The sequence below is a fragment of the Azolla caroliniana genome, unplaced genomic scaffold (assembly GCF_043228905.1).
Source record: "Azolla caroliniana isolate FFs.n. ecotype wild unplaced genomic scaffold, voAzoCaro1.0.p SCAF_12, whole genome shotgun sequence".
In the NCBI taxonomy this organism is placed as follows: domain Eukaryota; kingdom Viridiplantae; phylum Streptophyta; class Polypodiopsida; order Salviniales; family Salviniaceae; genus Azolla; species Azolla caroliniana.
The window spans coordinates 1,659,000-1,684,777 of record NW_028230447.1 but is presented as its reverse complement, the minus strand read 5'-3'; the positions used below and the strand labels follow the sequence as shown (position 1 = coordinate 1,684,777).

The following is a 25,778-nucleotide window of genomic DNA, read 5'->3' as shown; positions in this document are numbered from 1 at the left end:
CTACCCTTTCTACAAACATATACAGAGAGATAATTTTTGTTGTCCAATTTAATGTGAAAATTTATTTAGAGAATAGTGTCTGGACATCTGGAAGGAGAAGTATGAAGTTGAGCATTACATTTTCCATTGCCTTTTTGTTATCCAATTTAATGTGAAAATTTATTTAGAGAATAGTGTCTGGACATCTGGAAGAAGAAGTATGAAGTTGAGCATTACATTTTCCATTGCCTTGATGCAGGACTCCACATCAATTGTTCGTTTTATTCATACCCTCGTGAGGTAATATCCATTTCTGTTTTCCTGCTCAAGTGAACATTGTTTCTTTGAAGATCGTCATAACAGAAAATTTCCGATGTTGAATGTTTGAACTTCTGTGTTCCTGCTCAAGTAAACATCGTTTCTTCAAACATCTTCATAGCAGAAAAATTCTGCTGTTGAATGCTCGACAAAACTTTTAAGGATTGATTTTGAACAACAACGATGAACTGAAAGACAAAGCTTACGTTGTATTGTCATAGGTTTTCACGTCAATTATTGTTCATGCCATCATAAGGTAACAGCTTATATGGTATTGTCATAGGTTTTCACGTCAATTATTGTTCATGTCATCTTAAGGTAATATCGACTTCTGTTTCCCTACTCAAGTCTATTTATAATTTCTTCAGCCCTTCCTACAGATAAAGACAGAAATATTCTATAGTTGAAAATAACTAGGACAACAAAGATTATTTGGAAGACACGGTTATCATTGTTCTAATGTAGGATTTGAACTTCGATGATTTATCTTCTTCATATTATCATGAGGTGAAATCCTCCATTGACCTTCTTTTCCGCTCTCATTGTGTAATGCATCGTTCTTTGTACAGCTTCAGCCCTCTCTGCAGATAAAAGGTTAAAAGATGTGCAGATTTTCCTTATGTGTTTAAAAGGATGGCAAAAGACAATAATGAGTTTGGATAACAAAGGTGTAGCATTATGCTTCTTCTTGCAAGTATAAGGTAACTTCATCTCCTGTTTGGTTTCTTGGTTTTCATTTCTTTTTCATACAACCTTTGTCATTTTCTGCAGAAAAAGAAATAGTATTACTATTTCTGTCTATTGTGGGAAGCCGGAAAAAAGATCAAAATGAGTTTGGACAACAAAGATGCTTTGTGCCAGGCTGATTCTAGCCATCATTTCTCGAAGATAGTTGTTGGAGTTTGTGTTATGGAGAAGAAAGTAGGTCTTCTGTCTATGCACGGCTTACTCAGCATTTATTGTTCGATGTGAAAATGATGTGAAGATAGCTGTGCATGCCAATTTGAATGCTCTTTCTGAATGGCGACATGCAAATGCTATATGATTGGACTGTACTAGATTGCTGGGTCTTTTTAATAGCAGTGCATGATCCTGACAATTTGCATGGGGTATCAAGGAAGTTTCAAGCTCCTTTTCATAACTGAACTGCATTTTGGATATGTATACAGGCAGGCTCTCCTCCAATGACTCAGATTTTGAACAGGCTAAGATCCTTCGGTGAATTTGAGGTGAATTATTCTTTTTAAAAGCAGAATTGTTTTTAGATTACAAGTCATTCGGTTATATGTTGCACCAAGAGAGAAGTAGGTATCTATATATGCAAGTAGTTTAAAACCACAGCGTGGAGAATTTCCCTGATTTGAGCTTCAATGAAGACTCAAGAACCGACGTTACACATGTCATATGAGATCTCACTATGATCTGAAGGTATGATATCGCAAGACCCTCTTCTACAATCAGTGATGTACCTATCTAGCTTTATTAAACCTGTGACAGTGAGGCCTTGACATCCATCCATCATATATGCACTAATTTTTGCTATGGGGGTCTAGGTTTGCACAGATCTTAGTCCATGAAGGGATTATAAATGTGGTTAGAGTGTTATCAGTCTAATGTAGCATGGGGCACCTGAACCTGTATATACACGCATTTTGTCTCCTGTTCACATAATGCTGTATATCCACCGTAAGTAATCCAGGGCTGGCTCCATAAAGCCCAATGTAGAGAAGTCGTAGCCATATGAGTCAACAAGCTCCATGAGTCCTATCCATATGTCAAGATTTCCCAACCCATCATTTTGTAGTGTTAAAAATCATAATCTTGGTTTTACCAAGATCCACTGAAATCGCATAATGAGGTGCAAAAGTGCATAGATTGTCTAGATGCACAATAATCCATGTTGAAAGTTAGAGTCTAGAGATAGGACACCAACATACGTATATAATAGTATGAGTATCAAAATCCATAATGTCGTCAGATATATTGGCCACTGTTTGGCATAAATTGATTTACAGGCCTATTTTTTGACTTAGCCCGTAGCATTATTAGATGGTGGTATACACAGCTCTTCTCCTTTTCTAAACCTCAGCTGTTGCTATTGTATGTACTATGTATTACCTTTTGTAATATTCCTAGAATTATGCCACCTGGAATTTGTGTAACATAAAATCTGTTTAAAAAAAAGGGGTTATCCCAAGTTCCTGAGAGCTGAGCCCCTCATATCTCTTTAACTGATATAGGCAGAGATCTCATCTATATAAAGGCTGAAAAAATTCAGAAAGAAAGAGAGTGAACACCCCATTAATTGTGGAGTGAACTGATGTCAACATTCCAACACAATTTGGTGAAAAAATGGAACTTCAGAAACAAGTGAATTGCGTAACAAGATTCTTTAGTCTCTTGTGTCTTATTTACTTGTATGTTTACTTAGTAACATTTATTTTATTTTGATTTGCGGTTCTCAAAGATGAGACAAAACTTAAGATGTAATCTATTGTTTGGTCTTATAGGCCATTTTGGCCTTTTAAAAGCCGTTAATATATCTTTCAACTAGGTTTATTTATAGGTCATGAGTTCATGGTACTTACTCATTTTGAAGCCTTTGATACATGTACCACTACTGAAGCCTTAGTGTCAAACCACACATAAGCCTAATGATGATTTAATTTGGCAAGCCTCAATTCATTTGGGAGTTAAATCCTGAACTAACGACGCTCTTGGTGACAGATTTTCATATTTGGAGACAAGGTGATTCTTGAAGAGCCCATCGAAAAGTAAGTTTAATAAAGTCATATTATAAATCTTCACTAGTTCTTTAGTCATTATGCTTTAGTGCTTCAGATTTCAGATTTTAGTGAATTTTGGAAGTATGCTTTCTTAAATATGTTATTTGTCTCATTGCTCTAATGTTGTGTTCCCAATCTGTAATTTAGAGTTGGTATACCTTTTGCTGTAGTTTGTTCATTATAGAGTAGGTTTATTGTCTATCTTTTCGCTCAAGCTCTTATATCAATCATATATTGTAAACATTACGTGCTATCTTTCACTCATCCATATAATGACATTTTAGATTTTCATCTCATTACAAGCAAATCTAGGATAGAAATGTACGTGGAGTTGGCATGTTGAAGAATGAACCTTAAGTTTGTCTTTCTTTGGTGAAAGAAAGATCAAACCTTCTTGTTGAATCATATGGGTTATCAGAGATATCTCCAAGTATTCTATCAATGGCATGAGAAAAGAAAGCTATTAACGTCTTCTAAGGCCAAAATTGGCCCATGAGACAATTAGTTTACAACAAAATGGGTTTTTTTTTTTCCAATCATCTGAACTGACAATAATAATAATAATAATAAGTAAAGTAAAATAAAAATAGTACTTACGCTAGGAGAGTTCTAGTATTGTACAAAATGTGGTATGGTGTAACACATTCGATAAAGGAAAAGACTTTGCTCTAAGCCTAATTTCATTTCCACCCAAGCCTCTCGAAAAGAAGTGGGAGGTCAAAGGGTTTTGGTGTGGGTATGACCCGCCATGGCTTGTAGGCGGTGTAGCTCATGTTCCCTTATTTTCTTAATGGCTTCTACACCATGTTGAGTTGCTTTGAAATCCGGCATATGAGGGCGTTTGGTTCTTCCTTGGTTTTTTGTTTCATCAAGGAAGAGGCTGAGTGGTGCAGGTGTGTTGACATCCGTTGTCTCCCCCCGTTCCTGAAAAACTTCATTTGTTACATGTTGGTGAATATTAAAAACATTATTGTCAACATTTTGTAGCTTATTTTCTCTGTGTTGTTTTAGTTCTAGGATATATCTACCTAATTTCTTTATATCTAGAGTATTTAATAGTTTCGGGAGGGTGGGAGAGGGACCGAGTATGTCTAGGTATTTTGCCCTTACCTCGGCGTAAGTTGGGCACTTGCATGTAAAGTGGTACTCATCCTCAATGTCTATGCGACATAGTCTAATATCCGTTCCTCTCTAGGGACTCCATTAATATGACCACGCTCAATCTCAAGTTGGTGAGATGATATTCTAAGTTGTCCAATGGCAACCCTTAGTGCATTTGGTAAGAATGCATCTAGGTTTTTTGGTCGTGTAATAAAACCTAACTTCGAGAAATGCATGAAGTGTTCCTTATAGTACAACATTTTAGATGGGAGTGGCTCTAATGGTGTAATCCATTTATACCGAATGTAAATTTGCTATATTTTTTGGTGTATTACTTTATTATGATCCTCATGAGAGATTAAAGTGCTATCAATTGCGTGGTTGTACCTAAGGGGAGGTAGGTTATTAATGTCTAGACCGTTTATAAGAAGCCAACTCACCATCATGCCATACCATGAGCTAGTATAGCTGGACTCATACAATGACCTAGAGGCCTCAAAGGCTTGATAGGATATCCTATCATGTGGTTGGCTGTGTATCCTATGAATAAAGACTACAAGTTGAAAAAGTGCCTCTACTAGCATCGGGGGTAAAGTGAACTCAACTCTAATAATGTCATGTGATACTGTCGATTTGCTTCGGAGCTGGCGTGATAACATCATCACCAATGGTCTCTCTAATTGCATCCACATGAAAGATGGTAGCTCTGGAGCCCAAACCACTGATGCATACATGAGAGAGGGGGTTACTAATGAGTCAAAGAGCCACCCCTTAGTCCGTGGCTCTTGGAAGTATGCTTGGTGACATTGTCTCTCTAGGAGTGAGAGGGATGCATGTCCTCTGGTAAGTCTATCCTTCGCTGCCTGTGTCATCGAAAATTTACCTGAGCAGGCATTGAAAGTGACACCGAGATAGACATATGATCCAACCATCTCAACTGGGCTATGGGAGATGGTTAGGTGACATTTAGCTCTAACTTGGGCTGTTGTGTGAAAGATAAGGACTTCAGTTTTCCCTAGATTTACTACCAATCCTCGTTGTGTGCAAAAGTCGTCTAAGGCATTTAGGTGCCTTTGTAGGTCGTGTTCGGATTTAGAGAGCAAAACTATGTCGTCCGCATAGAGTAAGATATGAACCTGCGTATTCCCAAGGACTACTCCGTTGCCTCCCTTACGGGCGATAAAATCTGTGATCTCATCAATGTAGATCCCAAAAAGTGTCAGTGATAGGGGGCAACCTTGTTTTACACCAATAGTGCTAGTGAAGCAATTTGATAGGCCACCTAGGCATTTGATGCACCCAGAGACTTGCTCATATAGTGCGTCGATGGCCCAAATCATGTCATCTGGTATCCTCAAGCTTTTAAGCCTATGAAACAACCTCTCTCTAGGGACCATGTCAAATGCTTTGTGGAAGTCCACAAAACAACAATATAATTTCTTCTTGCGAGCCTTAGTCTGGTCAATTAAGCATTTAAGTGTGAAGATATGATCAATAGTAGAAAAAACTCATTTAAAGCCAGCATGTTCAAGTGTGCGAAGATTTAGGGTCTCCATATAATTGCTAAGCTCAGCTTCCATTATTGCACCATATAATTTAGCAAGTGTATGACCTATCATAATCGTCCTATATGTATTTGGGTCCACAGGCTCGAGTGTGGGAAAAACCGGCGAAAGGGGGGGTCAAAATGTGCATGTGCAATGTGTGTGCACACAAAGGCAGTTAATTGTGCACATGCAAAAGAAAAGGGGAAAGAAAGGGTGGAAAGGAGATATAGAAACTCGTGTAAAAAGTAAGAGAGAGGAGAGACGTTTTGGGAGAGGAGACTATCGCCATTTTTCTTTCGGAGCTCTTCATCTTCATCTTCACCATTTTTCTTCATCTCATACCCCTTTATCCCCTCATCGCCACGTGCTCGTCTTCTTCGTGTTGGCACTCGAAGTGCTCGGGTCGTTTACGACTGTTAATAATTAGGTAATTAAACATGGGTTAATTAGTACCTAATTATGTGATTAGTTGATAAGCAGAAGCTTAAGTGATATGTGTGTGAGAGGAAGAGAGAGAGGAAGTTACACTTATGAACAACACAAGGTGGGGGATGAGTAACTATATTAAATTAGCATTATCATCATCAAAATACAAAAATACCCACAATGAGGTATATATACATCTCATGTGCAAAGGTACACATGTGTGAGTAGAATATAGGTACTAAGGTATAAGTCCTATATTAAATGTACTTAGGAGTGGAGGATCTAGAATATCCCACTTAAGTACAAGGTCCTATTTAAGGCGTTATAGTCAACACTCTTAACTAGATTCTATCTAGGTAACTAGGAAGTTACATGGTTGACTAAATAACTAAACTAAGTTGGGCTTGATCTCTCAACACGCCCCCTCAAGCTCAAGTGTGAGGCGTCCGACATCCGCTTTGGCTTTCGTTGGCTTCGGGTGCTGTCGTCCGGCCTTCGGCTTTCTTCGCCGTGACAATCTCAGTTCCTCCCCCTCAAGCCGGGGACGAAGGCTTGTAGTGTGTGGGCGAAGGTCTACTACTTCCACCTATTGTGGGTTATAAGCCGTTTCGGTGGAGCTCTTGGGCTTTTGTTCGGCCGCTACCTTCATTGCGAAGGCATAGTGATGGACCGTGTACTCGTTGTAGCCAAGCCGAGTGACGGGGTTCTTTGCTCTAGATGAGCATTGAAGTTTTTCGCTCGCCGATGTGAGCGCCTTCTTTGCTCCGGGTGTCTGCATGATGGGTACACCGAACTCACTGTCTAGTGAGGGAGCTGACACATCCGAATCACTATCGTCGGGGTGATCAACTTCGTATTTGGGCATCTTACCTTTGCCTTTGTCCAACTTCGTACTTGGCCGCGACGTACTTGGGTCGCGTCGGGGCTCTTGTGACCCACTAGGCCTTGCCGTAGTCAAACTTTCTTCGAACATGTGTTCGAAGTGATCTCCATCTTCTACCTCTTGTTCGGGGGATTCCGAGTCGAGCGGAGTTGGAATCGAAGTTGTCTCTGGTGTGTACCAGGATGCGGACTGTCGAAGACTATGTCTCAACTTACCCGAACCGCTCGGGTAGAAGGGTTGTAGCACTTGTATGCCTTCTTCTTGGACGAGTATCCTATGAGGATACATTCCTCCGACTTCGCGTCGGGCTTCTGTCGTTGTTCGTTCGGGATGCGTACATTCGCAATGCTTTCGAACACCTTGAGGTGCGACAGGATCAACTTCCTTCCGACGAGGAGCTCGTAGGGAGTTAACTCATGGACTCCATTGGTGGTGCACCGGTTCATGAGATAGACGACCGTGGATGCCGGGTCGGCCCAATAGAAGTTCGGCATGTGCTTCTCATGCATCATGGCGCATGCTACCTCAAGTATTTGCCGATTCTTTCTTTCGGCTACTCCATTTTGTTGGGGTGTGTGTCAACACGAGAATTCTCTTCGAATGCCTTCACTTTGGAGGTAGGAGGTGAATTCATCGGAGAAGTACTCCTTGCCTCCATCCGATTGTAGGCATCGAATGTGCCGACCGGTTTCTTTTTTGACTTGGCCCTTGAGCTTTTGGAAGTGGGAGAACACTTCACTCTTCTTCTTCATCAGGAAGATCCACGCGTAGTGCGAGTAGTCGTCAATGAAGGTGATGTAGAATTGGCATCAGCCGATCGTCGGCGTTTGAGCCGGTCCCCATACATTCGAGTGTATGATGTCGACGGGGCCTTTGCTTGCGTGGATCTCCTTCGGGAATGAGTGTCGATGTTGTTTGCCGAGTTGACACGCTTTGCATACTCGGTCGACTCGAATGTCGGAAGTTCAATGACGACTCCCTTTGTTTGCATCGCTCAAAGCCGTTGGAGGTTTATGTGGCCGATTCTCTTGTGCCACAACTCGATGCTTGTCTTGGTTTTGAGACCTTTGGCATACATGGCCGGTTTCACCTCGTTCGAATAGAGGATGAACATTTGGCCGTCTTTCCGCCCCTTCGCTATGAGTCGGCCATCTTTCTCAATGAGCTGGCCCCATACATCTGAGTGGATGACGTCCAACAAGCCTTTCCTCACATTTCTTTCGCTTAGGAATGGATGCCTATGTTGCTTGCCTAGTTGGCACGCCTCACATACATTATCAGGATGTTTCGAAGTAAATCGTGGCAATCCGTGCACAACCCCTTTTGTTTGCATTGATCGGAGTTTACCGAGGTTTACATGGCCAACCCTTTTGTGCCACAACTCAATATCAGACTCCGCCTTGAGTCCCTTTGCATACATTGTTGTGTTCACCTCAGTCGCATCAAGAATAAACATGCGACCTTCTCTTCTTGCATGAGCGATAAGTTGGCCTTTATCCTCGATGAAGCAACCTTCCTGGTTGAATCGCACTTGCATTCCTTGTTCGACATTTTGGCCAACCGAGACCAAATTCTTTGTGATTGTCGGGACATGCAATACATCCTTCATGTAGCCCTTGTTGTCGTGATTGTTAAGGGCCACATCTCCAATGTGCTCAATCATGTGTGTGGAGTCATCACCAGTCTCCACCACGCCGGGTCTCTCAGGTTCCCTCAAATTCATGAACCATTCTTGATGACTTGTTATGTGATTTGAGGCACCTGAGTCCACGAACCATACATCATCAGGTTGGGAAACACTTGCTATCATGCTATTCGCCCGGTGTCGCATAACAAACATCGGCACTTTGTTTTCTAGGTCAGCCATCACAGCATAGTTTGTTTGCTGCCAGGGTGAGGCAGCTGAGTCATTCTTCTTCTTCTGACACTCGGCTTCAAAGTGGCCAGGCTTTCCACAATACCAGCACTCAGTTTGCTGGTTCTGCCTGGTTGATGCAGGCTGGTGGAAGCTCCCCTTTTTGCCCGAATTCCCTCGGCTGTTTCGACCTTCTTGCTGCCTGGAATTAAACTGTTGTGGACGTCGTCCACCTCTTCCTCAGCCATTCCTCCCCCAATTTCCACAACAAATGACCGTGACCTCGACCGAGATCATCATGTGTATATAGCATCTGCTCATCAGATGCCGTGCTTTTTGACCGTGTATGGTTCTCCTCAACCATTAGCATGGATTGCAAGTCGAAAAAGCTTGGGGGGTTCTCCCTTGTTGTTATGGCAGTTCGAAATGAGCCATATTTTTGTGTGAGGCCGCCAAGGCAGATATGCACCATCTCGTCATCATCAACTGCGACATTGATGGAGCCAAGTGAATCACATAAGTCTTTGATCTGGAGGGTATAGTCCGTCACGAACATATCCCCCTGCTGAATATTGTTCAACTCCTGCCGGAGTTGAAGTTTTCTCGCTGTGGTTGAAGCCGCGAAAATCTTCTTCAAGTTTTTCCACACTTCTGTTGGGGATTTCGCATCACGAATATAGCTTAACATGCGATCTTGCACACATGTTGCCAAACAATACATCACCCTACTGGTGCCTTGTTGCCATGTGGGGTAGTTGGGATTTGTACTATTGGGGGCTGTTTCTTGAGCTCCCTCGATATAACTCCAATACCCTTGCCCAACTAGGTATTGATGCATCTTATATTCCCAAGATGCGTAGTTGTGCCTGTCCAACTTCTCTGTTGGAAGTGTGCTACCCATCCGTGCATTCATTTTTCTGATTTAGCTTGATTCGTATGATCCTGTTAACGTGAGCCTCTTGCTGTGCAAAACTGCAGTGACGATAGCAGGTCTTAAAACAACATCTCTAGCTGCTCACACAGTTTCAATGGTAGAGCTCAGTGAAGGATCTCTAACCCTAACGCTCTGATACCATGTAAAGAATCTAACTCTAGTAGAGTTTAGTATTCAGAAGCATAGTGTGTGTGTGTGTGTGTGAGAGAGAGAGAGAGAGAGAGAGAGAGAGAGAGAGAGAGAGAGAGAGAGAGTGAATGTATAAGCAAGAGAAGGAATTACAGAGAATAACCAGAAAAATAAGAAAACACACAATAGGGGGATGACAGCTTATGCACTTAAGAGAGCTATAGTAATTATCTAAAGATCATCTACTAAACTAAATGGCCAAAGGGGGTTTTATATACAAGTGCTCAAGGGACTGGCCTATTAAATGTGTTGGTGGAATCTAACCAAGATATCCACTTGAGTACGATTTTGTCATAAGAATATCTAATATTCTTTGACCACACTAACACTCGACAACTACACGGATTACAATAAAGTGTGCTCACACACTTTTTCACACATTATCCTTTTCTTCATAAGCACATGTTCATACAAGTTGAGCTTGATTCTCAACAATATTGTTCATATATTTATGCCATGTGACTGGAACCATTATTGCATTTCAAACATACCAACAATGATTGTCTCTGTTTTCAGCCAACTCTTTGATGACGTAAGTGTCAATCTTGAGTAACTTTGCTTAGGGAGCATGCAAATACTTTGGATACTGGTCACTGATTGTAATAAGGCCTCAATTGCTATTGGGGCTGCTCCCATCTTCACCTGGATATTATCATGTGGCAGCAATGCTTTGCCTCCTCATCATCTCAGAAATCATTGAGACTAAAGGTTTCTCCAAATTTGTCCAGTTATGAGCCTGGGTCCCAAAATTTTTACTCTGTATAGAAAAGCTAGCGTTTCAAGTGTATCAAATAACCACAATTTACTAGTGGTTCTTGGAATTGGATATATATACATGTTGTGTTTGAAGGGTACCAAGGGCTGCGTATCCACGAGAAAGTTGAGCACAGGCAGCCTCCTACAGGAAGAACTGAGGTCCTGTGAATGTTACCACTAGATATGTGCGAGATAGTAGGTGCCACTTTTTCCTCTCCCAAGAAGAATTGCAGTCCTGATCTTTACATTTTCCTGCCAAGCTTGAGGTGAGTTCAATTGTGCACTAGGTTGTTTCTCATTAAACATTTTCCATGCTCTTTCTTAGAGAAACCAGTACAGCTCTATGTCAAATTTAGGCAAATATGATGTCTTCTTCTCACAAGGCGTTGGAAGGCTGTGCTTGCGTGTTTCTGTGTACAAATCCCCCAGGTCACTTCTTGTTCCAAGCTCCTCATCTGATGACATTCCTCATCATACCAACTATTTTGTGTGGCTCTACCACCTATAGGTGTATTGTTGACTGCAGAATAATGATATGACTTTGACAAGACTTTTTTGGCTTCCTCTTGGAATATGAAAGGATCCAAATCAAGGATGCCATTAATTCCATCGTAAAATGTACAGAGCAAAACTAAGAAATAAGAGTGGGCACAATCAATAATGAAAAATGACAACTGTATGCACCAAAAGAAGCTTGAAGTCACTTGAGTGAGAAGATAGTCGGCTTTGGAGCTCATTCAACTAGACAGCATACCACATGTCACAAAACAGGGAAGGCTAACAACTGAAAATATTATTCTACTGGACAAAAGAATTGTGAACCGATGAAGAAATTATTCGATGATTTATGGGTGTCAACCAAAATCAGGGGTTGTTGAAATGGCCCCTGGTAACTCAACGTGCTCAACAAACGTTGAAAATGGTGTGTAACCCCTGAATTTGGAAAGGTCAAAGGTCTATGAGAATTTGAAACATCATGATATTACAATTTGGATGGAGTAATATAGTGTTGACAAGGTTATAAACACTGATCATTTCATCACTTAAGTGAAAATTGATGACAAAATGGCATCAGTATCACAACAGAATGGCAACACCCCCAGGAGGAGATCTGGGTAATCCACAATTGCAAGATTGAGGGGCCTGCAGCTTGCTACTTCTCAGTCCTTGTGTCAACTGCTCATCTAGAGGAGGTAGTTTTTTCTCAATGATGTAAATCACAGGAAACACAAGATGAAGTGGGAAAAAATGAGTATGGTCAGAGTAGATGGTCAAGGATTGCATAATTAATAGATAAATTTTGAACGATTTACTTTGTATTAGGTCAAGGTGTTTCGTATACTGGCTCAACTTTTTATGTTGCAGGTGGCCCAATTGTGACTGTTTGATTGCCTTCTATTCCACTGGGTTTCCGATGGAGAAGGCAGAAGCATATGCTGATCTAAGAAAGTATGTCTCTGGAACTCATGTACTATTTTTTTCATTGCATCCTAGGAATTTTCACAGTTTGGAAAAACAGGGTTTGTTCAGGTATTCTTGTCATAGGAAAGCTTTTGTGATAGACATGCCTAAGTGAGGGTCTTCTTGTGGCAGAGATATCTGCTGCTTGTAATGCTATACTATAAATGTTGTTGAATTTCAAATGGACGTGTTTCAGTCATGATGTTCATTTCAACAGGCCTTTTCTTGTTAATGATTTGAAGATGCAACATTTGCTTCGTGATCGTCGAAAGGTGTATGCGGTAAGCTTCTGGGGTACTTGTGTGTGTAATTTGTTAAACTCTATGATGATAAAATGAGTCTCTTTCTTGCTACTTCTGCGCACATTTTTAATCTGAAGACTTCAAGAAAGATATTTGTTCATATCGTAGTCTTTGCATTGTACGTGATCAATATGAATCTTTGGTTAATTCACATGCAAGTGTGTATAATTGCAGGGTAGTCCTGTTGTTAAACTCTATGATGATAAAATGAGTCTCTTTCTTGCTACTTCTGCGCACATTTTTAATCTGAAGACTTCAAGAAAGATATTTGTTCATATCATAGTCTTTGCATTGTACGTGATCAATATGAATCTTTGGTTAATTCACATGCAAGTGTGTATAATTTCAGGGTAGTCCTGTGGAAGCAAGGTCTGCTATTTCTTCATTGATTTTTACATATTCATAGATTGGAGATTGAAAATTATCAAAAAATGAAAACTTTAAAAAGGCTTTGGAAGTGGAGAGTGTCACTCAGGCATGGCACTTCTTGTGATAATGCTGAATGGTAGTGATTCTAGTTAGGAAAAGGAGAAATGCAAATTCTGGTTTTATGATGGGTTTATTATTATGGGCAAGCAGCTGAGCTTATGAACTATTTCTTGCATTGTTACACGTTAAATCATTTATTATGTTAATTGCAGCATTTGGAGAAACATGGAGTTCCTATTCCTAGTTATGCCCTTGTAAACAGAGATACTCCATACGAAAATATTGATTACTTTATTGAGGAAGAGGATTTCATTTCAGTGAAAGGCAAACGAATGTTCAAGCCCTTCGTTGAAAAGCCTGTAGATGGTAAGAATCTTTCCTACGATATGAGGCTTCCATGAATTTCTGAATCATCAAAGATGTGAAAAGACCATTTTCAAGACTTTCCTTGTTTTATTAATAAGGATCCTTATTCTACATTGCCATTTTAGATTTATATCATGAGTCTCATATGTGAGAGTCGGTGTGTGGTCAGCCAATGTGAACTATGTTTTGTGCAGGTGAAAATCACAGTGTAAGAATATATTATCCAAGTGCAGCTGGAGGAGGCATGAAGGAACTATTTCGCAAGGTGAACCTTCGGGTTTCTTTCAATGATTCTTTCCTCAAAATGTACTGTTATTTGAGATGTTTGTTTCTGTTTAAGCAGTTTTATGTTGTTAACAGGTTGGTAATCGTTCCAGTGAATTCCAACCCCAAGTAAGAAGAGTACGCCGAGATTCTTCATATATATATGAGGAATTCATGCCTACTGGGGGAACAGATGTAAAGGTACATTTTTTACTTAGAGGATTGGAAACAATAAATGGGGCAGTCTAAGTAACATAAGGTATACTGGGATGTTCTTGAGGCAATAAACACATGCTTGTGATTGAGATTATATCATATTTTAATGAAGCCTTCAATTTCAAATGTGGAACTAAATGTCTTGCTAGCTGGATTCCCAATCACTGAATATGGTCAATGTAGATAAAGTCATCTGATCATGGTTTAGAAGTTAGTTTTTTATGTGCGCCACTTATTTTTGCAGGTGTATACAGTTGGTCAAGAATATGCCCATGCGGAGGCAAGGAAATCACCAGTGGTTGATGGAGTTGTGATGCGTAGTGCTGATGGGAAAGAGGTCCTCCCTTTTGGCTACTATTTTCTCCTTATTGATTCTATGAATTGCTTACATGGGAGGAGCAGGTGAAGAGAAGAAAACCAACATCAGGAGAGTAGGCTCCAACAAGAAGAAAAATGAATTAAGTGCTACAAAGGAAGCAAAAATGCCCCCAAAAGTTGAATAATTGAATGTCCAGACTTGAGGAATAAAAAATTACGTGCAAGTTTCTAGCAAAATGGAAAAGGTCTCCAGGATGCTGACAATAATCTTTTATTGTATTCTAGAGGCCAACACTATCCATGGGACCTCCAAGCTTTTACAAAGTAATCGACTCCGAACTAATCAGGGAAAACTAGAGACTGAGCTGAAGAGAAATAAAAACTAACAATGTAGTATCTAAGTTAACGAGGGTCTTATTTTCCAAGTGTAACAATGAGCTCTTTCTTAAACTCATTAATCTGCCAGCCATGAGTTTCTACTTGATAGAGGATTCATCGAAATCAACAGAATCTTCCAATCATGTTGTTGACTACTGCCCACACAGCCATTCTAAATATTCTATTAATTTATTTATTGAACCTTTGGGTTCTTGATATAGTCTTGTGATCTGCTTCCTTTTCTTGTTAGTTCTGTATCACCTGTTATTTCTTATGCTTCCCTTTACGACAATGTAATCCATGGGATTTTGTTTACTCTATAAATGATCAGATAGGAATTGTGCACATCTATTTTTTCGTAAAAGAACTTAATCCTTTCATGGATCTACCATTTTTATATTATTTTGCATTCATTGGTAATTATTATTTTTACTTTGTTTGAGGAATTATATTCTTGTTTTTAGCAGGTTAGGTATCCAGTACTTTTAACTCCAACAGAGAAGGAGATGGCTCGCGAAGTTTGTGTAGCTTTTGGGCAAGCGGTGAGGTTGATATTTAGTGGCAGATTAAAGATTTTTATCAATTTTTTTCACCAATGAAATAATATAGTATATTGTGGAATAGGTCTGTGGATTTGATCTTCTACGATCACAAGGAAAGTCCTATGTCTGTGATGTCAATGGCTGGAGCTTTGTGAAAAATTCATACAAGTACAATCATCCATTTCTACTTAGGAAAATTTAATGCCGTAATTGGAAGCACTCAGACTTTATCCTTAATGTGACATTTTAGATATTATGATGATGCCGCCTGTGTTTTACGAAAAATGCTCTTGGATGCGAAGGCTCCACATCTATCATCAAGTTTACCTCGTTTCAATTCTTTGCCATGGAAGTGTAGTGAACCTGTGCATGTAGAAATCTCCAGACAGGGAAGCAGTGTTACATTGGGCACATTTGGCCAATCAGAGGAACTGAGATGTGTTATTGCAGTTATTCGACAGTAAGGAAATGAAAGTTTTAAGTTCTTATTCTGTCTCTGCTGTGCGTTGTTTGGATGGGATATTAATGAGGACTGTACGCGTAATTTTTTGTGCTTGCATATCAGTGGTGATAGAACACCTAAACAAAAGGTCAAGATGAAGGTGACACAGGAGCGTTTACTGAATCTGATGCTTAAATATAATGGAGGAAGACCAAGGGCAGAGGTATTTCTATCTTACAAACCACAATGTACAATTCTAAGTCTAACTGGCACATTTTTTGACCATTTCAGTTTTTAAATTATTCTGATGAGTAGTTTGGTTCTCTCACAGGCAAAACTGAAAAGTGCTGTTCAACTTCAAGATCTTTTAGATGCGACCAGATTACTTCTTCCAAGAGCTAGGTTTGGAAATCTTCTCCTGTCAATTTCAAGTTTTCTTTACCTTTAAATAACAATAGCTTAGATTGTGAAACAAGAATGCATATTAAAGGAAAACGGTGCCATTAGCATGTTCAAAAGATGCAGGGGTACTGGTGATTAAACTTGGTCCCTCAACAACGATTGAGGTCATATGTGTTTACACCTGTAATATATAGGTGCAGCAGCACTGAATATACATGACAAGTGGCAGCACTTTATAGCATGCAGTAGGTTTTTCTCTCTAATCTGCAAAAATGTGTGCCTATTCAGTGTCTTAACATACACACAGGATGAAATGGAGTGTCACGAAAATGCAAGTTTGCTAGATGTGTCACAGAGCACATAACCCAGGAATGTTCGTTTCATGCAAGAGGATTATTTTTGCTGTTCACTCATCACATATGTCAGTTTTATATGTTTAAAAAGTTGATTGGTGTCATAGATAATTTGGTCTTTCATAGACAGTAATATCACTTTCTTTCTATTTTTCATGACATCTTAGTGTTGACATTCTTGGTAATCTAGTATTTAAAAAAATTGATTTTGTCAGTTTTATACATTTAAAAATGATTTAGTCTCATAGGTAGTTTTGGCCTTTCAGAGATGGTAATATCACTTATTTCTATTTTTCATGATATCTAATGGGAACATTATTTGAAATCTAGTATCTGCTTTCTTATGTGGTCTTTAAAGGCTTCCACTTTAGCCAGGAGCTTGCTTCTAGCTGAAGAATCAGTACAACAGAAACTGGATATGTAAGGCACCTGGTTTGATATACAGTATGTTACGGGACAGATATAGAGAAGTCCAATTCTCCATTATTTCTCTTCTAATTTATGTGTGTATACGTTGTGTCAATGCATGTTTCAATTTGTTGTTTCACTTTTGACATTGTTGAAACCTATCAGGCTGAGAAATGTGTTTTAAGGGTGAAATCTTTTGCACTGAAACGTTTATTGGACAGATGGATGTTTATCTAGCGGGGGAGACAGAATCCATTTATTTTCTTTATGCCTGTAAAGTGAGAATCAGTGTTCCCTTCTAAGCAGATGATGCAACAGGAATGTTTTGTTGCATTGACTTATCATCAAATTTATGCAATACCTAAACATTCTTCAGTTAAACCACACACTATTCACATGGCATGGATACTGTGGTCTGATGGATTGCTACTTTCCAGTCTTTTGGTTGCCTCATTATGATTTCAATAAAAATGAGGAACTTGTAGGTTCTTATCACGTGCATTCTATTGCCTCTTTCTCATTGTAATCTTATTGTCAAAGAAAGAAAATAAAAAATGGGTGGTCTTTTTGGGGCATTTTTATGTCTTCGACACATTGGTCTTGTCTGCGTTGTATGTGTTAACATGATATAATCTCTTTATATTTCCTTCATTAGTTTTAAGAATTGCCGCGAGAGTTTCAGCAGTTGGGGTAAAAAAGCATGTACTGTTTCTTTATATGCAGGTCTGGTAAAGAGAGTGATAGTGAAGCTGAGGACTTGGAACACGCTGAAAAACTTCGACATGTTAAAGCTGTTTTAGAGGAGGTGTGGATTTCTGACATATAAAGCATTTAAAGTGATTGTGAAATCTATGTGGGAAGGGAGTCTATCCTATTATCACAATGTTTTTGCTTACCTTGTCAAACTTCAAAGACAAAGGCCTCCATAAACAATGATTGAATTTAGTTGTGGCACTTCTGTTATGAAAACTTCAGTATCCTTGCCATGCATAAATTCAATCAAAATATGAAATCTCATTTGATTAACCCTTCTTTAACAATCCAAAGTGTCTGATAATCATAATGCTTTCTCCTACATAAAAGGTATTTCCCCTTCATCTTTCGATTTTATTGTGCTGCACTATAGTAAATTCGTAGATTTTCCATATTACAGGAACAGTAGCCATAATGTGGAGACTTGATTTGTGATGTGTCTAGATGATCCCAAGAATCCATAATTAATTCCATAAACTAAATAATTGAAGAGCTAGTACATAATACTGGCTTTGAACATATATAGCTGGCGTTTTTCAAGTGAATTCTAGGAAATAGATCTAATTAAGCTTGCAATGATTAACTGTAACTCAAAGGTAGGGGTTGATAATTTCTAACTGGTCCTCCCATCACCCATATGATATGCTATTTCTATTGGAAAGCAGAATATAATTTTCTGTTGAACGTTTTGACTGTTACACCCCTATATGAACGATTCAAAGCTGCCAGCTGTCAGCATGTTTACTTAAGAAAACCTCTCTTTTGCACCCTTCACTTGTTCGCATATAAGTGAATTTACGGGTTCATAAACCATAACTTTTAATCCGACTTCATAAATGGGGCATTCTGTTGTTGCCCGATCAGGTATATCATATGCATGCATGATGCATCACTACGTTCGGAGGCGACTGCCATGGGTGGAGCGTAGTAATATCATGATTTGACATCAAAGTAAATCAATAAGTTGTATCATGGGTGGAACATAGTTGTATAATGGTTGTGGATTAATAAATGCGTAAGGCAAATTGATTATGGAACTGACGTACACTGTCTTGAATCCCGAGTTCTTCCCCTCCATGTTGGAACTGAATGTATCCCTCTGCTTCATCTCCCCATGGTTCCATTTCAATTTTCTGTCCCTATCAAGTTCCTGTTTCCTTTCATATGTGTAACTTTTGAGTCACATTTGAAAGGCAGTAGCTCTTTCTGGAAAAGCCACCTAACTTAAGTTGTTGGGCACTCTGATATATGCCGACTCTCCTGTAATAGGTACAGATATGGTGACACAATCTTCAGCCAGAAAGATTCAGAAATATCCATAATCATAGGGATTGGATACTATCCTCAAATGAATTCTTCAGTGATATTTTTAACTCATTAAGTAGATTACTGTGGTAGAACTCTTCTCACCTAGTCCCAACTGGAGGAACCTCTATCTATGGTTAAAGATGGAATTGTACACCAATTGTCATTCATCTCTATGGGGACAATCAAGGCATATCCTCATTATTAAATGTATAGCATGTTCATGTCCATAGGAATGGAGAGCTTGGAAAGTTCCATTCTTTCTTTCTGGCTTAGGTTAGTAAAAGTGGTCCAGGTATTTAAGGGTTCAATCAGTTAGAGGTAGATCCATATGACACATCACATCCATAATTAGGTATGTGACCTTGGAGGTAGTTAACTGCATTCTCTGCATCGCAATTTATCATCTAGGGTGGATGCATGTAGAATGCATAATGCACCACAAAAGTATATTGTAAAGCCGTATAAATATTTCTCGTACCTCTGATTTCCAGGGAGGGCATTTCTCTGGTATATATCGAAAAGTTCAATTAAAGCCCACAAAATGGGCGATGGTCCAGAAAGAAGATAAAACAGAGGAGGAACATCCAATTGAAGCCCTGATGGTTCTGAAATATGGTGGTGTTTTAACACATGCAGGACGAAAGCAGGTACAATCAGATTTTCTTTTAAATGTTCATTCCTAAGCAATATCATTGAAGCAGTTTCATTATTCTATTATCAGCTTTGTCTAGGAAATTGGTGGTAAATTTCATTCATAATGAGGAAATGAATCTTTTTGTACTAGCTCATTTTATATAGTCCACACTTTGCAAAACATTTTCCTGATGAGATTATAATGTTATTGTCTGATCAGTCATTCAAGAAGAATGGAATCCTTATTAGTAAAGGAAAGCAGACTGTTGATCTATCATATGCTTTTGCACAAATCTGTATTTCTACCATCTCAAGATTTAATTCTCATACAAATACTGGTATATTTTTCTGCTGCCAAATTTAGCATTGCCTTATTTATGAATTTTACTGTTTTTGCTTCAGGCAGAGGAACTTGGGCGTGTATTTAGAAATTCAATGTATCCAGGTAAGTCTTTATGAGATCTAAACTTTCAACAAGATTCAATTTTATGAATATGGATATATTACCTATGATTTGCTCAGTTGGGGCTCATTTCCATGGCTTTAGTTATGAAACCAAGGTTGTGAAGTAAATATCTGATCTGTTTGTTGCCTCAAACCTACAATTGTGCCTTCTGAAGCTCTAGCGCTTCCGCGAAATCATCAATTTGCTTATGAAGCCCAAGAGTTTCCACTAAATCATCAATTTGTTATCTAAGATGTAGAAGCATTACCATGTATTGTAGGTGAAGGTACTGGATTACTTCGTCTTCATAGTACCTACCGCCATGACCTTAAGATTTACAGTTCTGAAGAGGGCCGAGTTCAGGTACTAATTAAAGGAATGCAATAGTAGAGAATTTTGTTCATCAATGTCCATGATTTAAAACTTTCCAATGTTCATTTCTTTCAGATGTCAGCAGCAGCTTTTGCAAAAGGTTTGCTTGATTTAGAAGGTCCATTAACGCCGATTTTGGTAATGAGTTTTCCAATTATTTTTTAATCAAAGAATCGTAAAATTCTCTCTTTATTCTGATAGCATTGGTTTGATGGATTGGTTGTTCATATGCAGGTTTCTCTTGTAAGCAAAGACTCATCCATGCTGGATGGACTAGATACAGCAAGTATAGAGATGGAAGAAGCAAAAGTAATGCATGAAGTGGTCTATATTTTGATTATATCTGTAATATGTCCTTAGTACATTGTCTCATCTAGTTAGAATTACAACAGGCTCGCCTCTACGATGTTATTGTATCAGGGAAGTCAGTGAATTCATCAAATTCAGAAAAACCTTGGATGACGGATGCAGCTGGCTTGCCTGAGAATGCTTTGGAATTGCTTCCCAAGCTGGTAGGGAAACTACAGTTCAAGTAATATATGCCTTGCATTTGATTTACAACATTAACAGAAGATATGTTTTAGTGGAAGTATTTCTCCAAAGGCTTATTTATGTGCGCAAATGTGTTTGCAAGAAATGCTTCTGGTCATGAATGCTTGTATATCACACTTATTGTGAGGAAGCAGTTGGAATGACTCAAATATAAATGTATATATGATATTTAGAGACGCTTTAGAGAATCATATGTGGAGAATGAGTAAATGGAGATAATGGTTGAATTTCATTTCATATGCTTTTTTAGATTTATTGGCGTGGAGATGTGCATTTACAGATGTGAAGTATATAACAAATGTGTAGTACCAAGGTGATATATAAATCATATAAACAGATTAACAGCCCAAGGAAGTAGCAGTACAATGTTTTCTCATTGTTTTTTCAATGTTGTGCGCTGCTTGGAGATTGTGCTAATTAGCATTTTGTATGACTGGTTCCTAGAATGAGATGCATTTATTATGAACTATACTTTTTCCCATTTAACTGATGCTTTCGACATTCTTAACGAGCTTTATGTGTTCGTTATGTAAGCGATGCTTTCTATATTCTTTATGAGCTATGTGTTTTCTCACTTACCTGATGCTTTCTACATTCTTTAGGAACTACATGTTTTCTTACTTACCTGATGCTTTCTAGAATTCATTTTTCTTGCAGATAATTAGATCATTCCAGATTTTAAATTATACAGTTTGTTCTGCTAGTGTTTTTTCTGAAGAGTGGAACTGTTTATTATAAATGCGCTTTTATATTTTATCTGGACGAATCTGAAAATCATATCTTTGAAAGGGTGATATCCACTATTTTGTCTGAGATGACGCGGGATATATTTAAGTTTTGGTCAAACAATTTATTGCTGCTGTTTTATTTGTTACAGGTACAGCTTATTAAAAAGGTGACTAGCCAAGTTAAGGTTCTATGCAAAACGGAAGAAGATGGTTTAGAGGAAACAACTTCAGATGAAGCTTTGCCACCGTATGATCAGGCAACGGCCTTAGGTAAAACAAATATGGATGTTGATCGTATTGCAGCTGGTTTGCCATGTGGCAGTGAAGGATTCCTCCTCATGTTTGCTCGGTGGAAGAAGCTAGAGAGAGATATCTATAATGAGCGGAAAGGGTAAACTGTTGGTTCTGATTCCCAAGTGATCATATGTTATGGAAATTTTGAAAAGCATGCTTACTTATTTACAAAATAACGCATATATGCTTGATCAAAGTTGATGCTCCTAACCACATGAAAATGAAGCTTAGGTATGTAGTTAAGAAAAAACATAAGCAATATAAGTATTTATAGTATACTGGATACTTTAATCAACCTAATAATTGTATTTAAGGATAATATGTAGCTTATCGTGATTAATATACCGGATGATAGAAGCTGCTGATTAAAACTCTAAGCTTCTAATTAGAGGCAAAATCAAATGAGATTTACCCACTTTCTAACTAGAAACTTAAATATTGTAACTCAACCATAGCTAATTTAATATTGTAGCTAGTTGAAAACCTTTCGTTACGATTGTAACTCAACCATATAACCTCATATTTGATTTTAAAGCAACATGATGCGCCTAATCTCAATTTCATGTGAATAGGAGCATGTTAAAGCTCCATTTGATCAAACATATACAGGGAAGTTTGGAAATAAGCAAGCATATAAACACGTTTTGGTAATTTTCTCTATTTTCTATTGAAGCTCCAAGGATTCATCATATTGTCTTTCTTTTCAGTCGATATGATATTACCAAGATTCCTGATGTTTACGACTCTTCAAAGTAAGTACTTTATATCAATGATGTCTTAACTGGGTATACATTTTTTTGAGGGAACCATTCATGGCTTAATTTTTTTTGATTTATAGGTATGACCTTTTACACAACACTCATTTGAAACTTGATGGCCTTGCAGAACTTTATACTGTTGCCAAGGTACACACCAAATTTTGGGAATGAATGCATTATGAATGCTTTGAAAGGAAATGACTCCAATTATCTATTTCTTACAAATGACACCAATGTGGATGCCTCTTGCTTCGAAATAATTTCTAAATTTGTTTCTTTTCAAGGAGAAACATAAATATTTATGATATACCTGATCTGATGTAGTTATGATAAACTAGCCAGAGTAAATAATGTGTTTCAAGTGTACTCTGACTTCCAAAGGATTCTCTGATACAAGTTGTTAGCAAATGAATCAAAGTTCAGTCACTTGATGTATGATATCCTAGACCAAAGATGGCAAAGATCCTCTAGCCAAAATATCCATGAAATCATCCTCATCCTAGTAGGGCTTCAAAACTGTTATTGTATGAAATATACCTAAGTGATGAACATTATATATATGCCTACAAAAGAACCACCAAGACCAGCTGTACCTTGCTCTTATAGCCTTCAGAGTCTCCAGTTTCACAAGGATGCAGCCAAAGATATATAAGAGACTCAAAAACACCTTTATTCCACTTATACTCTTGTATCTGGCGAACACCCACCTCCCATCAATGAGCATTGAGTGGTAATATTACTGACTCTTCCCTAGCTCATACTGCCCTAGAATTTTCTTTTAATTTTTCTTGTTCTTGGTGCAAAAGGAAACTTCTCTTTGTGTGATACAGACTGTAATGATAGACTGGAGATGCTTGATTAGGTTACCCAGGTCGTTTCTCCACAAACAAATTACTTCACCTGTAATATTTTGGTTTATTTGCTAGTCATAGGTTAGTGCTTCAGAAAAGCAACCACTGTTTTTGTGAACTTCTTTTTGTTATACTGACACTATTGTAGCCAAGAGTTAAACTGATCTAAATACTTGTTAATGATATATGGTTTACATGGAAGTTGCATGACGCATGGTCTCTTGTGCTATTGTGTACTAGGCTCTTGCTGATGGGGTAATACCCAATGAATATGGAATCAATCCTGTTCACAAACTGAAAATTGGATCAAAGGTAATCCCTTCCTGAGGTCCCCTTTTTCTGCTTATTTTTTTGCTGGAAGAGAATTGCAAGGAACTCTAGTTTCTATTTTACTTTGTTTTAGTTTTCTGGTGATTAGCTTTATTCTGTCTTTAACATATTCTCAGTGGCCCATAAAGTCTAATGCTTTTATTTTTCTTTAATTAGATAGCCCGCAAACTTCTTGGAAAACTTTTGATCGACCTTCACAATGCACGAGAAGAGACCATAAGTGTTGCTGAGCTGAAATCTGCACAAGATTGTGCACCAACACTTAAACTATCAAAGCTGACTGAAGCTGATGATACTAAACATGCAAAATCTAAGTTAAAAAATGATACTTTGAGAAGGTCAAGCTCAAACAGTGACAAATCTCTAGATGCTGATGAGGATGATGATAAAGAAACACAATATCGTCTTGACCCAAAGTAACCTGACCTTGTATTTGGAGGATGTGATCATAGCAGAATCTCTCCTGAATTATGTGTGATTCCGTGACTAAATCTATGTCATTTCAGGTATGCAAATGTCAGAACTCCTGAACGCCATGTCCGTACACGTCTATATTTTACCTCGGTATGTTACATAGATCTCAATATGGACATAGATGTGAAGTATGAAGTTTTTTATTTAGTTTGTTAGTGGATACAATAAACCTGACCATTTCGGTGATTTTGACAGGAGTCACATATACACTCATTGATAAATGTTTTGAGATATTGCAATTTGGATGGTTCACATGAAGAGGAAGGACTTGTTGTTGATGAGGCGATGCATAAGATTTTCGAAACTAAAGAGCTTGACTATCTCACTCACATTGTTCTGAGGATGTTTGAAAACAAAGCGGTGAGGAAGGATCAATCAACTGTAGTATTTGCTTTGCCATTTTCTAGTAATAAAATGCTTTTTCCATTTGCATTAAGATTGTGAAAGTTTTTACAGGTTTCACTTGATGATCCAAGGCGATTCCGGATTGAGCTACTGTTCAGCTGTGGAGCAGCTGTCAATCCACTTGAGGTAATCAAAGAATGTTCTATTTTTAATAGCTATTCAAGAATGTTCTTATCGCTTTCCTAATTTCTTATTTCTGTCCTAAAAAGAAAGAAATATAACTTCTTGGCCTTGTTTGTTTGCTTTCAAGGCGACACCGCGGCATCAGGACCATACATTACCTGTATTTCCACCGGAGACATTACAAGGGGATGCACCCTACCTTACTCTACACAAATTGGAAAGCATGATTCAGCCATTTGCAATGCCAGCAGAAGACTTCCCACCAGCAACAACTCCTCAAGGATTCTCTGGGTTATTCCCCAAAGGTGTGGCAGTTGTCGAGCGTTTTGCCAACCTATGGCCTTTCAACAATAAGAATGACAACCAGAAGTTCTAACTTGTTGGGTTCTTCCCTCCTACATGGAGGAAGAGGTCCAAATATTTCATTGGGTCTATGTTTTTTTAAGCCACATTAGTATGTGGATGTGTATGTTGTAATGGGTCCAAATTAGTATGAAAAGGGCTCAAATAAAGTTTCTACTTATAGGTTTTTTCTTAGGGGTAATAAGGGGTTTTTTAAGAAACATAACCCTTATTATTACTATTTCTGTTTTTTGAGAATATACACTAAAAAGAACATGCAGCAAGAAAGGAAAGAGAGAGAGGGATAGAAGATAGATGTAGAGTAGCCAGCTACTATTCTTGCCTCGATCGATGACCAAACGACCTCCGATCGTGGCCAAAGTTTAATGATTTGTTCATGATACTATCTTCTTCAAATCCAACAGTTGGATTATTGTTTTTGATCTCTCTATCTTTATAGATTTTACTCTGATCAGATTTTATGAATTTGTGAAATTTACCACTATATGTGATGATTTGTAGAGATTTGTTGATCCAAGGTCTTACCTTGAAGATTGTAAAGCCTCTAGTTTTGAACTAGAGATGAAAACCTGTTGTACCTACTGGATTATTGTTTATTAGTGGAATTTTGGTGCCGTTGTGAACGGTCCTGTGGTTTTTCCCCACATCGGGGTTTTCCACATAAATCTCGTGTCTCTTTGATCTTGTTAGTGTTCAAGTGTGGAGTTTCTTGCTGAATTGCTGTCAAGATTAGT

At 38.4% G+C, this 25,778-nt stretch overlaps 1 protein-coding gene and 1 pseudogene across 6 annotated transcripts; one reads left to right on the top strand and one right to left on the bottom strand.

The window, feature by feature from the left end:
* The first annotated feature begins 196 nt into the window (after positions 1 to 196).
* On the top strand, positions 197 to 25,080 carry LOC147856760 (inositol hexakisphosphate and diphosphoinositol-pentakisphosphate kinase VIP2-like). 6 transcript variants are annotated; one of them, XM_087328455.1, is made up of 33 exons: positions 197 to 279; positions 422 to 553; positions 867 to 998; positions 1,075 to 1,218; positions 1,467 to 1,526; positions 3,025 to 3,071; positions 12,140 to 12,223; positions 12,453 to 12,516; positions 13,179 to 13,332; positions 13,527 to 13,597; positions 13,693 to 13,797; positions 14,057 to 14,149; positions 14,976 to 15,050; positions 15,133 to 15,218; positions 15,301 to 15,510; positions 15,616 to 15,715; positions 15,824 to 15,894; positions 17,379 to 17,460; positions 19,208 to 19,363; positions 19,752 to 19,794; positions 20,075 to 20,157; positions 20,242 to 20,304; positions 20,401 to 20,475; positions 20,559 to 20,678; positions 21,596 to 21,837; positions 22,448 to 22,492; positions 22,579 to 22,645; positions 23,590 to 23,661; positions 23,836 to 24,095; positions 24,186 to 24,243; positions 24,349 to 24,513; positions 24,610 to 24,684; positions 24,809 to 25,080. In XM_087328455.1, exons 4-33 carry the CDS (start codon positions 1,126 to 1,128, stop codon positions 25,055 to 25,057), a joined length of 3,168 nt encoding a protein of 1,055 aa, XP_087184581.1. In that variant the 5' UTR covers positions 197 to 279; positions 422 to 553; positions 867 to 998; positions 1,075 to 1,125; the 3' UTR covers positions 25,058 to 25,080. The 6 variants fall into 6 exon arrangements, with proteins under 6 accessions (XP_087184581.1, XP_087184579.1, XP_087184582.1 ...); XM_087328453.1 differs by having other exon boundaries at positions 1,069 to 1,218; XM_087328456.1 differs by lacking the exon at positions 1,075 to 1,218 and having other exon boundaries at positions 199 to 279.
* On the bottom strand, positions 3,952 to 5,719 carry LOC147856761 (uncharacterized; annotated as a pseudogene).
* Positions 25,081 to 25,778: the final 698 nt, after the last annotated feature.

Excerpts from the sequence above, each read along its gene's own strand:
- LOC147856760 (XM_087328455.1), top strand. The coding sequence starts at position 1,126 with ATGAGTTTGGACAACAAAGATGCTTTGTGCCAGGCTGATTCTAGCCAT. Across the intron at positions 20,476-20,558 it reads TAGAGATGGAAGAAGCAAAA|GCTCGCCTCTACGATGTTAT; the intron begins GTAATGCATGAA and ends GAATTACAACAG. Across the intron at positions 24,685-24,808 it reads CAGCTGTCAATCCACTTGAG|GCGACACCGCGGCATCAGGA; the intron begins GTAATCAAAGAA and ends TTTGCTTTCAAG.